The sequence below is a fragment of the Meriones unguiculatus genome, chromosome 16, assembly GCF_030254825.1.
Source record: "Meriones unguiculatus strain TT.TT164.6M chromosome 16, Bangor_MerUng_6.1, whole genome shotgun sequence".
In the NCBI taxonomy this organism is placed as follows: Eukaryota; Metazoa; Chordata; class Mammalia; order Rodentia; family Muridae; genus Meriones; species Meriones unguiculatus.
Window position 1 is genome coordinate 10032078 of NC_083363.1, and position 16705 is coordinate 10048782.

The window sequence follows — 16705 nt, forward strand, 5'->3', positions numbered from 1 at the left end:
CTTAAAGAGTGTAAATGTTTGCCTGTAAGATGAGAATATTATGGGTATCTAAGAAGATATTAGACCTATGCACCTATGGGTAACAATGATGTATTGCGTATTTCAAATTTGCTAAGAGCACATTAAGAGTGTTCTCTGTGTATGTAAAAAAAGAGCGGCTATGGATGTGCCAGTTGACTTGGTTGTGGTAAAACTTTCACAACACATATATGAAATCATGACAGTGTATTTCTTGAATCTATAAAATTTCAGGGGTTAATTATACTGCATGAGAGTAGAAAAGGATTTGGGGCTCTTTGCCTATTTCACATGTTCACATGGAGTCACTTTTCTGGTTTTATAAATTACAAACAAAAAAATTTATAAATTTTTTGTCATAAAAATTCAAGGCTGACATCACCTCATTAGATAACATTACCAATTGCTGATGTAAGATAACAAAGTATAAAATAGAAATGCACGAAATGATTCTTTGATGAACCAGCCTCTTTGTGGCTGAGAAAGAGTTTTCAGGCAAAGTAGCCATAGAAGAAAACTGCCACAGCCAGGAGGACAATGACATTGACATTCACAACCGTCCTCCAGAAGGGCTCCTCTGATGTGTCTTCCAGCTTCTTCTTCAGGATTTCCTCCTCCTCTTTTGTCAGCTTGGGTTCTGCATTTTGCAAACCACAGAATAAGTCACAAGTCTTCTTGAGACATCCTTGAGGTTTGTCAGTTTGGTCTGGAACAAAGAAAGAAAAGTAAACTATCACCAAAGATGGGTAGATGCTGTACAGACATGAGTAAACAATTTTTATAAGAACCAGAAGAATCCTGAGAAAATCCTGATAAATCTGACTATGCAGGAGCTGAAAAGGGGCAGAAAGATGATTTAGCAGTTAAGAACACTGACTGCCCTTCCAGAGGGCCTGGGTCCAGTTCCCAGCACCTCCATAGTAGCTCACAACTGTCGTAACTCTAAGATCTGACACCCACACAGAGACATATATGCAGGCAAAACACCAATGCATATAAAATTAAAACAAATAAATGAATAAAAATCTGAAAATATTCCCAGAAATAAATAAAAATAAGTGACAAAACGGGGGTGCCATGGGAAGGGATTTTCATACGATAGTATAGAAGCTTTTCTAGCCTCGATATACACTAAGCTTCTGAAAGTAAAAAAGATTATTTAGAGATCCATTTAAACATACTATAGAGTTGGTAGACAACTTAAAAGAAGAAAAACATGATCTTAAGCTCATCTGAAAAATTATAATTATATTGTGATACCAGTTGTCACAATTGGTGGCAAATCTTTTCATAATGTGCTTTGTAAAAATATCCTAGAGAATCTTTGTGACAGTATCCTAGGATCTTGGTGTATGTAGAGAAAGCTGATGCATCATCCTTCCTGTTCTCGGTGTGTTGGAAAGAATAGGAAGAAATGAGGCTGGAGAAGAGTTGGGGTTAGACACTTAATCATGAGGTATGAAGATGGAGAAGTCAGCAGGTCACTGAATGTCCTCTCAGCACCCGACATGTGGTAAGTAACATGGATGGACAGAGGATGCTCATGTAGCTGACTGGATGGGTGGATTTCCTCTCTATAGGATCTCTTCATTATTGGGTCATTGAGATCTGAATGTTTTACTTTATTATAAAAGCAACAGCTTCTTGAGAACTGGATAACTGCAGACATCATCCCTCATCAAAGAAGCTCATCTCCACAGTCCATGAAGTCATTACTGAAAACCACAGCCTGACATGGTGCAGTGCAAAGCCAAGCTCCAATGGCTACATCTGCATCACAGCTCCTGTGTCTATGGCTCAGGGAACATCTTGGAAGAGGAGTCACAAAGATTCTAAGAGCCAGAATACTAGGAAAATAACAGGAAGTCAGCTGTGAAATAGAAATGGCTGCATCTTAATTAGGGTTTTTATTGCTGCAATGAAACCCCATGACCAAAAAGTAAGTTGGTAAGTAGGATGGGATGGAGGATTTATTTGGCTTCTACTTCCAGGTATTATACAGCCCATATTTGAAGAAAGTCAGATCAGGAACCCAAGCAGGGCAGGAACCTGGAGACAGGAGCTGATGCAGAAGCCTTGGAGGGGTGCTGCTAATGGCTTGCTCCTCATGGCTGGCTCAGCCTGCTTTCTTATAAAACCCAAAACCACCAGCCTAGTTAAGGTCCCACCCTCAGTGGGCTTGGCCCTCCCCCATCAATCACTAGTTAGGGGAATGTGCTACAGGCTTGCCTCCAGCCCTGTTTTATGGAGGCTTTTTCTCAGTTGGGGCTCCCTCTTCGCTGATGACTCTAGTCTGTGTCAAGTTAACATACAACAAGCCAGCACAAGCTTTACAAACAAGACGAGAACAGTGGTGATATTAATAGATTTGTCATGATAGAAGGTGAAAATATCTGACAAATCCCACCAATAGACAGAAAACTACAGGCAACTAATGGCTGCCAAGAATGGGAGAATTAACCTCTCCTAGAGGTTAGCTGCCTAATTGGTTATACAACATAAAAGTATCAGCCCTGAAACCATATCCACACACAACATGAACAGACTCAGTAGGCTGTATTGATGAATTAGGAATACATATACACATATATGCAACAGTATTAATTAAAGAAAAAGAGGCTATAATTCATGGGGAAGGTTGGATGGAAAAGGATTGGGGGTTACAGAGAGCAAAGGGAAGGGAGAAGGAATGTAATTATATTTTAATTAAAAGTGTACATAAAAATCTCACTAAGCCAATATGTAAGTGAGGTGTTACCTTCTTCAGTCTCGTCATCGGCTCCTTCCTCCTCCTTTTCTTCTGCATCTAAATCAATTCTTTCCTCCTTACTGTTCCGAAGAGTCCAGCACAAGCGATACAGCTGAGCAGAGACCACAGGGAGCATTAGCAAAAGGAACGTGTTAGAATACAGCAAATAATACTCTCATTTTTGTATGATAAAAAGAACATGGGCTACTCAAAAGAGTGTTCTAGATTGTAAAGAAAGATCCTCCTGCCATACCACACACCACACTCTCAAAAAACACAAGAATCATTTAAAATCATTTCTGTATTTAATTCTTTGGGAAACTTTTAAAAGCTCAAGATTCCTAAACCTCTTCCTTTCAGAATAGTAGGGATCAGTCTAGCCTGAATTACACCATGGCTTCACTCAGTGTGCTTCCTGTCTAACCGTTAGTAGCAACTTTATTGTCAGTTCGTTCTCCTTTCTGTCTGTTAACAGTTTCATGCTCCCTATTGTCTAACTGTTAATAGTAACTTCACTGTTCTTTCATTGTCTTACTGTCTAATTGTTAGTAGTAACTTTATTGTTATTTCATTCTCCCTATTGTCTGTTAATAGTAACTTCATTGTTATTTTCAGTCTGGCCGAGATTGGTTTTTTGTTTGTTTGTTTGTTTTGTTTTTTTGTTTTTGGTATTTACTTACTTCTCTATACGTTTATTTATTTATTTTACACAGGGTCTCATGTAGTGCGGACACATGAGAACTTGTACCTCCTACGTAGCCGAGGATGTCCTTGAACTTCTGATCTTCCTGTCTCCACCTCCCCAGTGTGGATGCACCATCGTTCCTAGCTTGGAAGTTTTACTCAACACATAATTATGTGTGTGTGTGTGTGTGTCACAGAGCACTAGACTGATACATATATACAACATATAGTTAGAAAATCAAGGAAATTAGCCCTTCCGTCTTCTTAAACCTTTACTTTTGTGAGTGTGTAGAAAGCCTTTGAACTCCTTCCCTCTGTTTCCTTATAAAATACACAACAGATTGTCGTGAAGGATCAGTGCTTCCCTGTTCTGCAGAATGCAAGAAGCCATTTCCCTGACACAGTCTGCTCCTTGTTCCCCTTCCTATGCTGTAATGACTGGGGTTTTCATTGTCCCTGGGCATAGCATGAGTTGTATTTCTGGATCTATTGTGTTGAGACAGCTATCTGTGTTCAGTTCTTGAATCTCAAATGCAATCACACATCCCTTTCCTGCCTCCAGTTATTGTAAATTTTTAAGCTTTATAGAATTTTGACTCTCATTTGTATGATCAAGATTCTCCTGCTTTGTGTACTGATTACCACTGTTGAAAATGTACGGAATATGTGTTGTCCTGTAATTATTTTACCATACATGCAAGAAGTGTGATTGGACACAATGGATACACCCCAGGGCTATGCTGAGGAAACTGGTCCAAATGTCGATAGGTTTACAACCCACATACCCTCAGTCACCCTACACTCTAGTTTTACAGGGACCCTATGCAGCTCTCTGAGGTTTGCTATTGGCTCTTACTTGCAGGCACATGCTTTCACATCAGTGTGGGGACATCTTGCCAGAACTCCAGGAGTTTCAGCCAAAGTTTGTGCATTAAATCCTCTTTTTTTTACTCTTTTTTTGAGACAGGCTCTCACTATATACCTCTAGCTTGTGTAGACCTCACTGTGTAGACCAGCATGACCTTGAGACCAGCACTCAATTCTGGCATTAAGGTGACATCCTGTCCTCTACTTTTTCATTAAAATATCTTCTTGAGACTTCTTGAATCCCAACCTAATTTAGGCTACCATGGACCTGCCCTCAAAGCTTCTGTCCCAAGATATCTCATTATTGTTTTACTAGGTGAGACCCACAACACTTTACATGACTCTCTATGAAACATCTGTTGATACTTACACATCTGCTTTCAAAGTTCAAATTGTAGCATATATATATAACATAAATTACATATATATATATGTAAAACATACATTAAATAATCCACTGGAACTCTAGACAAAAGTTTTATAAAGAAAACTCGGTAATAAATTATGGTTATTTATGTTAGCAGACAAGAATTCATTGTTATGTTTATTGGTTTGGAAATGATGATGACTTTTCTGTTGCTCATTCTGTCAATATCCAATACTCAGTGCAAACATTTAGTTATGAGTTCTGGTGACATGTCATTGGTAAAGTCATTTCACAACCCTAGGCATCAAGTTTCAGCTTCACACATCACCTATTGGCTCCCATTAAAAAAAAAATGCAAACATGTATTGCTTCAAGATTGAGCAATGAGTAGAAACATACATGAAATGTTATATAATGCAGAAATATGTTACTAATAAACAATTATTAGTATGTAAATGTGTTATATGTACATATTATACACTAGATGTAATTATATGTAATATGGTATACATATGTACTATAGGAAATAGCAGCATTAGGATGTAAATCTAACGTGTAATGTTTAAAACATAAGTAAAACATATATTTACATACTAATATCGTTTATCATATAGAGTGCAAAATGAAAAACATTTGCATTTCTTTCATACTGTCTGCCAGTGTCCCAGAGATGATGGTGCTGGAATTTTTAGTTCTTTATCAAAGTCTTTTTGTCTGCATGTAGACACACATGCACATATACATACACACACACACCTATGCATCTATTTAAATTATATTCTACAGGTGATAGTATAAGGTCCCATGTTATTCTGTATGCATTCTTTTCACTGAATAACTTCTCAAAGGGAGGCAGAAGCTGAACATTCTCAAAGGGAGTCAGAAGCTACCTTCAAACACCTGCATCATATTTAGCGCACTCTTATGATAGTGTCATCTTCTTAGTGATAATGACTCCAACTTTTCCAGATTATTTTGTCAATGACATTTGCACAGAAAATGGTGATTTGTATATATATTTTTTCTACTTGTACAAGTGTCTACATAAGCTCTTGAACCTGAGATTAAGGACTAAGAAACTGTGACTAGATACCTCATGATTGCATTCTTACCAACCATAAATTCCCACACTTACTAATAATTTTGGATGCTGAAAGTTTACTAAATCTTTACCATTTTATATTAGTGTTATTAAGCATTTCCTTTCATCTTGAAAGACAAAAATGCACCTCATTGGGATTTTTTTCTTTCTTTGATCATTGTTAATTTTGATTAAAAAACATTCATATCAGCCTTTTGTTTGTTTGTTTGTTTGTTTGTTTGTTTGTTTCTCTAGACGAGGTCTTACTGTGTAGCCCTGGCTGTCCTGGACTCAGTTTGTAGACCAGGCTGGCTTTGAGCTCACAGAGATCCATCTTCCTCTGCCTCCCTGAGTGCTGGGCTTACAGGTGTGCACCACCGTGCCCGGCTCTATATCAGTCTTTATAATAGATCTGAATTTCTACTCAACAGCAGAGAGGCCCAGCTCAGATGGACAGGTCTGTTGTAAGATCTTTCTTGGTCTATTGGACAAGACTGATGATTCCCTTCCCGGTACTCATAACAACGGCGCAGGTGTTGTCTTCAACAACGTGATGGAGCTTTTGAACAGCATGCTCTTTGTTTTCGTACCATTTCTGAGCGATGTGTGTTTGTGGGTGCATTCACAGGCATGCGTGGCCGTGAGAGGATGATTTTTTGGAGTTAGTGCCCTCCAGTCACTGTGGGTCCCAGGGGTTGAACTCAGGTTTCCAGACTCGCTCAGGAAGCCCCTTTACCCATAGCGACACCTCACTGGTCTTTAAAATGTAGGCCCGTTTCTTAGCCTCTAAGTAATAGGCTGATGCTTCACACACACTCGACCAAAGTGTTCAGTTGGATAGTGGAGTATCTCTTAGGTTCCTTCTAAACCCAATAGTCCAACAATTCCACTAGCCTGGTGCTAGCTCAAGTGCCCGCTATGCCATACTTTGAAAGCCAATGGCTCCTCATTAGTGCATCACTTACATGTACATCGGGGATGGGCTTTGTTAAGAAAGAAACTCCCAGGGTGACCAGTACAGACACGGAGAAGAGAATGATGGCATAGTACAGATAATGCACTCCACAGATGAGCTGGGGACAGCTACTGGCAGCCAGGCAGCTCCCTGTCCCATAAGAAAACTCTGCGATCATGCGGATGAGGCCCATCACGAGGCCAGCCATCAGACCCCAGAACGCTCCCTGCGAGAAACAGGCCAAGAACAGAGTGCTTAGGAACACGAGACACTTGTTCAAGTACGTCATAATTCATTCCTACTGCTCTCTTAGGAGAACACCGACAAACAGGGACAATTGCAAACACAAGCTGCCAGTGGGAAGTTGTCCTCTGTGGCTCTGAAATACCACCACAGTGCTGAGTGTCCAATCCCAGGACTCTGCTGTCAGCAATGACCCAAACTGAAAATGTCCTGACTTTTCTTGTCCATGTAGAATAAAACCTTGTGCTTTGTTGTGTAGGACAAATAGAATTATGATTCATGTAACACAATTTGAAGAGCTGAAAAATCACTAGACACTGAGATCCATTAGCCTGTCACTTTCCTGAAAAATCACGTAATATAGTAAACAGGGAGAGCATATAAGGGATTAGACATGAAAGTAAAAAATCAACTATTCACACGACAATAGCAATGAATATATTTAATTTTTTCTAGTGTTTCAAATAGTGTTTAGTATACTATCTCATTTAATCTACATAGCAACCACTATAAATAGGCACTATCGTCATCTTCATTGTGCAGAGTGGAGTTATTTGTGTCAGATCATGATGTTAGAGTCCTGCTGGTACACTGAAAAGCCATCTCCTGAGCTCCTGTTCCCCAGCACCATCCCGAGCAAATGACATTTTATAATACATGCAGATGTACCCAGCAGGGAGTACCATGTCAAGGCCCTTCACAGTTTATTCAGGGTCAGACATTACGGAGAGCACAGTGGAAACGGAGACAGGCCTTGAGCATACACGTGGACTAGCAAGAATGTGTCCTGGGATGCCAGGGAGAGGAGCAAACTTTTCTGAGAGCAGCAGGGAAAATCCTCCCTGTTTTTCACTTACTTGTTCATTGACCCTCTTACAGAAGATGGCGAGCAGGAAGATGGCTGCAATCGGAGGCCCGAGGTAGCTGGAGATTGCTTCTGTGTAATGGATCAGCTGTCCACCCTGAGATACTTCCACTATGGGGACCCACAAGATGCTGGTGACAATTAGCACAGAGACAAACAATCTGAAAGAAACATCAGAGCATAAACAACAGTATGACAGGTGTGTTTTCTGAGTTCCTGAATTTATCCTTGTTTCATATATTCATTTTGAAAACAAAACTACACTTCTTGGCCTGATATGAACCCACGCTATGCTAATTATCTGTTAATTCAATAGCAACCATACTTATCTACATGTGTCATAAAGGCTTCATCTAAGATGAATGGTTCCTCATGAAAATGAATGTCAGCTTTTGGTTAATAATTCTTCAATATGACAGTTGCTCTCCCCTCCTACCTGCTCCCCAGTACACTAAAACCCTCCATATCTCAACCCTGACTTCACATAACTTTACTTCTGTTCTTACCATCAGTCTCCTCCCTGCACCCTTTTTTGTTCTTCAGGACACAAAGTCTTCTCTTGTCCCTCTCATATTCTGTATGTTAGTCCCAGCAAAAAACTTGTAAGATTAATAAATCAAAGGACTGGGGGAGAACACTGTATCTGACGAGCCGGACAGCAGTGACTGCACAGTGACCAACAGACAGAACTCTGGGGACATAAAACACCAGCAATTGTGTTTCCCAGGTGAGGGGAAACGCCACAGTGTGGGAAGCAATTGAGTCCATTCTCATGTCACCCAGCTAAACCCTGGAAGACTTCACAGGTTCTGGCAGGCACTCAGTCGCCAGCCCAGAGCCACACACCTGTGTGCTCTGATCACCATCCCAGACTGAACTGTGGGCAGTGCAACACCAGAGACTGGGATTCCAGTCGAGAGAGAATCCCTCGGTGAAGGAAGCAATCAGGACCGATTGTCAGGTCACCTAGACAGTTCCTGGAAAAGGTCCTGGGATCTTGCAGGTGCTCAGTCGCCAGCCCAGAGACCAGCCTGCCTGCTCAATCCACAATCCCAGACAGAACTGTGGGCTCAAGGGCACCAGAAACTAGGTTTCCCTGTTGGAAGGAAACTCCACGGTGAGGGAAACATTAGGTCTGACCACAGGGCACTCTGCCAACCTCCCTGCCCCCAAATTCTCCGGAAAAGTTCCTAAGTTCCTGCAGGCACCAGTGTGGAGCCATTCCCCCGCACCTGTACACTCTACTCACCATCCCAGACTGAACTGTGGACCCTCAAACCCCACAGACTGAGTCTCCCTGATGGGAGGAAACCCTTCGGGGGTAGAGGGGGAACATCAGCTCCAACGTCAGGACACCCAGATCTGGAAAAGTTTCTGGGTTGCTGCAGGCTCCAGGCTCTAGCATCCTGCCACACACATGGGTGCTGTGCTCACCTGCCACTGATTGCTTCTTGGGTCCTGGGGCACAGAGCTCCAACCTCAGACCTACAGAAGCCTGAGAGCCATGGGACCAGCCCCCAGATACTGCTCCAAGGTGCAACCAGTTATCCTTAACTAAACTGACCAAACTTCAGGGTTCCCTGGTTCTTCGAGAGGACTGTACCCAGCAAACACAGTGTAAGAACAGCAGTAGCAGCTCATTAAATTCAGAGCAAGAAACCCAGTGGCAGGGCAACTGTCTCCAGGACTTCTCCTGGTGAGAGGACAGCCCCCCTGACTACCAATGAACACAATTACCACACAGGTCCATACACCTGAGGTGAGCTGTGGCACTTTCTGAGAAGCACCAGCATTCAGTTGACCATACCCAAAAAACTGGGGAGGCCTCTTTCAGGAACAACCATCTTCTTGCCAAGGGGATTCTCCCCACCCCAGGATTTTAGTTGGCATCAGAAACTAACAGCCAATACCTGAGACAGCCAGATGGGTAGCAGCACAACCAACAAAGCAATATGGCATCTCCAGAACCCAGTTATCCAGGGGCAAGTAGCCCTGGACACCCTAACATAAGTAAAATTCAAGAAGATGACCTTACATCTATGCTTATAAAGAGGATAATGGAGGAAACAAATAAAATGCATAAAAAAATAGAGGAAGATAGTCAAACAGAGTATGGCCATCCATAAATAAATACAGGAAGATGCAGCCAAACAGTTTGTGGCATTCAGAGAGAATATGATTAAATCACTGAAAGAAATAAAAGAAACAGAGGAATGTTTCAAACATTATTTCAAACAAACAAGTGAAGTAACTGAGGGAAAGCAGGAAAATACAGTCAGACAGGTGAAGGAAATCAACAAAATGGTTCAAGATCTGAAGATAGAATTGGAAAAATTAAAGGAAACACAAACAGAGGAAATCATGGAGAGGAAGAACTTAGGGAAGAAAACAGGAATTACAGAGGTAACCAACAGATTACAAGAGATGGAAGAAAGAATCTCAGGTGTGGAAGATACAATGGAAGAAATAGATGTATCTGTCAAAGAAAATGTTAAATCTAAAAAATTCCCGACACAGACCTTCCAAGAAATTCAAGACAACATAAAAAGACAAAACCTAAGAATAATAAGAATAGAGGAAAAAGAAGAGTCCCTCCTCCAAGGCCCAGAAAATATTTTCAACAAAATAACTGAAGAAAATTTCCCCAACTTAAATGAGAGGCCAATAAGCATACAGGAGGTCTACAGACAACCTAATAAATTAGACCAGAAAAGAAAATCTTCTGGCCACATAATAATCAAAACAGTAAGTATACAGAACAAAGAAAAAAATACTAAAAGCTTCAAGGGAAAAAGGCCAAGTAACATATAATGGCAAACCCATCAGAATCATACCTGACTTCTCAACAGAGACTATGGAAGCCAGAAGGGCCTGGATGGATATGATGCAGGCCCTAAGAGAACACAGATGTCAGCCCAGGCTACTATACCCAGGAAAACTCTCAGTCCTCATAGATGGAGAAAACAAGATATTCAATGACAAAAACAAATTTCAACAATACCTACACACAAATCCAGCATTACAGAAGACACTAGAAGGAAAAATACAACCCAAGAAAACTAGCTACTTTCAAGAAAACACAGGAAATAATTAACCTCACTACAGTAAAACAAAAAGCAACCAAGCACACAAACTTATGACCACAGCCAACATCAAAATCAAAGGATCTAATAGCCATTGGTCATTAATCTCTCTCAACATCAATGGACTCAATTCTCCAATAAAAAGACACAGACTCCAGAGGGAGGTGATCAAAGAGCAGGCCAATCAGATTATGTCAGAGGCAGTCCCTCTTCACATTACTATGTAACCCAATTGGACTCTGAACTGCCCTGGGCTGGGTGGGATTGGGAGGGGAGGAGAGAGGGGCTTATGGGGGGATGCAGAATGAATAAAGTGTAATTGATGAAAAATTTAAAAAAAAGGGAAAAAATAATTTAAGAACCTTAAATGACTTTCAAAATTGGAGGAAAACATGGAGTTAGTCAATTGGCATGGAGCACGTCTCGCCCCTGGGGGCAATGGTCTCCTGAACCTACTCAGACCTCGGACACCACCACTGCTAGTTCTAGAACTGATGCAGGATGTTCCAACAAGGGGTTAAGGCTTCTCATAATATTTCCTATAAGCCCACACCTGTTTGTCTATATCCCCCATTTTTATTCATTATTAGCCAGATAGAGCCAAGTAATTGTGGTAATGATACTTGCTTTTTTGCCCAATGCTGGAATGCTAGTAAATTTAGGTATGCCCTGGTTACTCGCATGCCTCACTGGGTGCCTGTGCCCATTGATGCCCCTCACGCTATGACTCTCTTCAGACAGAAAAGGGATCTTGGAACTACAGCCACCATTGTTACTACCATCTCATTGGCGGCTGTTGGAGCTACCACCAGGGCATTAGCCATGAGTCATACTAGGCAGACTGCTCAGACCCTGAATAATCATTTAGCCAATGTAGCTCATGCCTTAGTTGTACATAAAGGAATTAATGCTCAACTAAAAGGAAGCTTGATGGTGGTCAATCAGAGGATTGACCTCGTACAGGAGCAAATTGATACCCTATGGCAAATCGCTCAACCTGGCTGTCAATGAAAGTATGCTGGACTTTGTGTCACTAGCATACAACATGAGAATTTTTCCTGTGCTGCAAATCTGTCTAAACAGTTGTCGAGCTATATTTTAGGTAACTGGACTGGAGAATTCGATACTACGATGGAGCAGCTGAGAGTGGCCATTGTCACAGTAAATTCTACCAGAGTGGACGCAGGACTAGCCACAGGATTATCAACATGGATTGCTGCAGCCATGAATCATCTGAAGGAATGGGCGGGCATGGGAGTGTTAGCAGGCCTTCTGGTGTTGGTCTCCTTGGTTTGCCTGTGGTATATATGCAAGATTAGAGTCTCACAACAGTGTGATGCAGCCATGATCATTCAGGCCTTTACAGCCATTGAAGCAGGACATTCTCCCCAAGCATGGTTGGATACCATAAAAAGCTAAAATGATACGCTCAGGATGCGAGGCTAAGCACTGCACTCAGGGTCAGCTGCTTTCGACCCAGAGAAGAGCATGTCTGATTGCATGTGGGTTGATGCCCCAGGTCCCGCCTCTGAGAAAAAGGTATCGGACGGGTCTGATGCTCTTTGGGTGGATGACACCTAAATGAACATCGGTACAAAGTCCCAATTTATTTCTAATATCAGAGATCAGACCTCTACTCTTGCCTGATGCGTCTAAAGCAAAAAGGGGGAACTGTAGAGAGCTGCGGAATGCTATGCCTTTAAGATGGAGCTGGTTTCCGCCTTCCACCTTCCCGATGGTGAGTGCTCTCTGTCACGAACAATTCCACATTTGGCTAAGGCTGAGGATCTGGCTTGCTTCCATGTATGTGGACCTATCTGCATTGCCCACGTGGCACGCCTGGGTTGGCTACCCAGAGGCTATTTAAGCTGTGGGCTGGCTTTCCCCAGGGTCCGAGGATTGTTCAAGGTTCCTGAATAAACTGCATTGAAAAAAAAAAAAAAAATAAAAAGCAAAAAAAAAAAAAAAAAGAAAGAGAGGAGAGGGGTAAATTAAGGAAAGAAGGAAAGAAAAAAGGTAGAGAAAGTGGGGGTTGAGAAAGTGAAAAAGGGGTGGTAGGAGGAGTAAAGAAAGGAAAGACAGAGGAAGAAAGGAGAAAGGGAAGCCTAAATGCTGAATGTTTTTGCACTTTTTGTTGTTCTTTTTGTTTTTACTTTCCACAATTAAGTAAACTGAAAGTTGTCTTCAAAAAAAAAAAAAAAAAAAAAAAAAGACACAGACTAAGAGAATGGATGCGTAAACAAAACCCAGCAATCTGTTGCATACGAGAACACATCTAAGTCACAAAGATAGACATTACCTGAGGGTAAAGGGATAGAAGACGGCTTTCCAAGCAAATGGACCCAAGAAACAAGCAGGAGTAGCCATTCTAATATCTGATAAAATAGACTTTCAACCAAAATTAATCAAAAGACATGGGGAAGGACACTTCATACTCATCAAGGGAAAATTCCACCAGGAAGATATCACAATTCTAAACATCTATGCCCCAAACAAAAAGGCATCCACATTTGTAAAAGAAACATTAATAAAACTGAAACCACACATAGATCCCCACATGTTAATAGTGGGAGACTTCAACACCCCACTCTCACCAAAGGACAGGTCAACAAAACAGAAATTAAACAAAGAAACAATGACTCTAACAGAGGCTATGAATCAAATGGACCTAACAGACATCTACAGAACCTATCACCCAAACACAAAAGAATTTACCTTCTTCTCAGCACCTCATGGACCTTTCTCCAAAATAGACCACATAATTGTTCACAAAGCAAGCCTCAACAGATAAATGAAGACTGAAATAATCCCTTGTATTCTATCTGACCACCATGGACTAAAGCGGGATCTCAGCAACAACAGAAAGAACAAAAAGCCTACACACACATGGAAACTGAACAACTCACTATTCAATGACAGCTGGGTCAGGGAAGAAATAAAGAAAGAAATTAAAGTCTTCCTAGAATTCAATGAAAATGAAGGCACAACATACCCAAACATATGGGACACAATGAAAGCAGTGCTAAGAGGAAAATTCATAGCACTTAGTGCCTTCAAGAAGAAATATGAAACATCTCATTCAAGCAACTTAATGGCACACCCGAAAGCCCTAGAAAAAAAGAAGATACACCCAAGGTACATCCAGGAGTACACTGCTGGAAATAATCAAACCCAGGGCTGAAATCAATAAATTAGAAAGAAATAAAACAATGAATCAAAGAATCAATGAAACCAAGAGCTGGTTCTTTGAGAAAATCAACAAGACAGACAAACTCTTAGCCAAACTAACTGAAAGGCAGAAAGACACCATCCAAATCAACAAAATCAGAAATGAAAAGGATGACATAACAACAGACACTAAGGAAATCCAAACAATCATTAGGTCTTACTTCAAAAGCCTAAATGCCACAAAATTTGAAAATCTAAATGCAATGGACAATTTTCTTGATTGATTACACTTGCCAAAGCTGAATCAAGACCAGGTAAATCAATCAAATATTTCTATATCCCCTAAGGAAATAGAAAGTGTCATTAAAAGTCTCCCATCCAAAAAATGCCCAGAGCCAGATGGTTTCATTGCAGAATTTATCAGACCTTGAAAGAAGAGATGACACCAATACTCTTCAATCTAGTCCATAAAATAGAAACAGAAGGAACATTACTAAGTTCATTCTATAAAGCCACAATTACCTTGATACCTAAACCTCACAAAGATCCAACAAAGAAAGAGAATTTCAGGCCAATTTCCTTTATGAACATTGATGCAAAATTACTCAAAAAAAAATACTTGCAAACTGAATCCAAGAACACATCAGAGATATCATCCACTATGACCAAGTAAGCTTAATCCCAGGTATGCAGGGGTGGTTCAATATACGGAAATCCATCAATATAATCCACCATATAAACAAACTGAAAGAAAAAAAAACCAACATGATACTCTCCTTAGATGCTGAAAAGCATTTGATAAAATCCAACATTCGTTTATGTTTAAAGTCCTGGAGAGATCAGGGAGACAAGGCACTTACCTAAGCATAGTAAAGGCAATATACAGCAAGCCTATAGTCAACATCAAACTAAACGGAGAGAAACTTAAATCAATCCCACTGAAATCAGGGACAAGGCAGGCTACCCACTCTCTCTACATCTCTTCAACATAGTTCTTGAAGTTCTTGCTAGAGCAATAACACAATTAAAGGAGATCAAGGAGATTCAGTTTGGAAAAGAAGATGTCAAACTATCACTATTTGCAGATGATATGATAGTATACATGAGTGACCCCAAAAATTCTACCAGGGAACTCCTACAGCTGATAAACACCTTCAGCCAAGTGGCTGGATACAAAGTAAACTAAAAAAAAAAAAAAAAAAAAAACAAAACAAACAAAAAAAAAACTCAGTAGCCCTCCTATATACAAAAGACAAATGGGCTGAAAAAGAAATTAGGGAAACAACACCCTTCACAATAGCCACAAAGGACATAAAGTACCTTGGTGTAACTCTAACCAAGCAAGTCAAAGACTTGTATGAAAAACACTTCCAGTCTCTGAAGAAAGAAATAGAAGATACCAGAAGAAAGAAAGATCTCCCATGCTCATGGTTTGGCAGGATTAACATAGTAAAAATGGCCATCTCACCAAAAGCAATCTACAGATTCAATGCAATTCCCATCAAATTACCAACACAATTCTTTATAGACCATAAAAGAAAATTCTCAACTTCATATTGAATAACAAGAAACAGAATTGCTAAAACAATCCTCTACAATAGAAGATCTTCTGGAGGAATCTCCATCCCTGATTTCAAGATGTACTATAGAGCAACAACAATAAAAACTTCATGGTACTGACATAGCAACAATGGATCAATGGAATCTAACAGAAGACCCAGAAATTAACCCACACACTTATGGACACCTGATTTTTTACAAAGAAGCCAAAAAACATACAATGGAAAAAAGATAGCATCCCCCCAAAATGGTGCTGGTCTAACTGGATATCTCCATGTAGAAAAATGTATATAGATCCATACTTATCACCCTGTACAAAACTAAAGTCCAAGTGGATCAAAGACCTCAATATAAAACCAGACACACTAAATCTGTTAGAAAAAAAGTAGGGAAGAGACTTGAACTCATTGGCATAGGAGACAACTTCCTGAACAGAACACCAACAGCACAGGCTCTAAGATCAACAATTAATAAATGGGACTTCATGAAACTGAAAAGCTTCTGTAATGAAAGGACACTGTTGTCAGAACAAAACAACAGCCTACAGACTGGGAAAAGTATTCACCAACCATATATCTGACAGAGGGCTAATATCCAGAAAATATAAAGAACTAAAGAAGTTAAACAGCAACAGATCAAGTAATACAATTAAAAAATGGGATACAGAGCAAAACAGAGAATTCCTAAAAGAGGAATATTGAATGGTAGAGAAACACTTAAAGAAATGCTCAACATCAGGGAAATGCAAATCAAAACAACCCTGAGATTTCACCTGACACCCATCAGAATGGCTAAGATAAAAAACTCAAGTGACAACACATGCTGGAGAGGATGTGGAGAAAGGCAAAATTTCCTCCATTGCTGGTGGGAATGTAAACTTGTACAACCACTTTGGAAATCAATCCGGCACTTTCTCAGACAATTAGGAATAGTGCTACCTCAAGATCCAGCTATACCACCCCTAGGCATGTATCCAAAAGAAACTCAAGTATACAATAAAGACATTTGCTCAATCATGTTCTTGGCAGCTTTATTTATAATAGGCAGAATCTGGCCACAACCCAG

The 16705-nt window shown here is 40.4% G+C and overlaps 1 protein-coding gene across 1 annotated transcript in view; it reads right to left on the bottom strand.

The window, feature by feature from the left end:
• Positions 1 to 210: 210 nt before the first annotated feature.
• Positions 211 to 16705, bottom strand: part of LOC110561766 (solute carrier family 5 member 4) — a 52063-nt gene continuing 35568 nt past the window's right edge. Inside the window, exons 12-15 of the mRNA XM_060369341.1 lie at positions 7822 to 7990; positions 6732 to 6947; positions 2777 to 2879; positions 211 to 724 (exon numbers count right to left, since the gene is read on the bottom strand). Of these exons, the coding sequence (XP_060225324.1) occupies positions 510 to 724; positions 2777 to 2879; positions 6732 to 6947; positions 7822 to 7990 (703 nt within the window). The 3' untranslated portion in view covers positions 211 to 509. The remainder of the gene's footprint in view (positions 725 to 2776; positions 2880 to 6731; positions 6948 to 7821; positions 7991 to 16705) is intronic.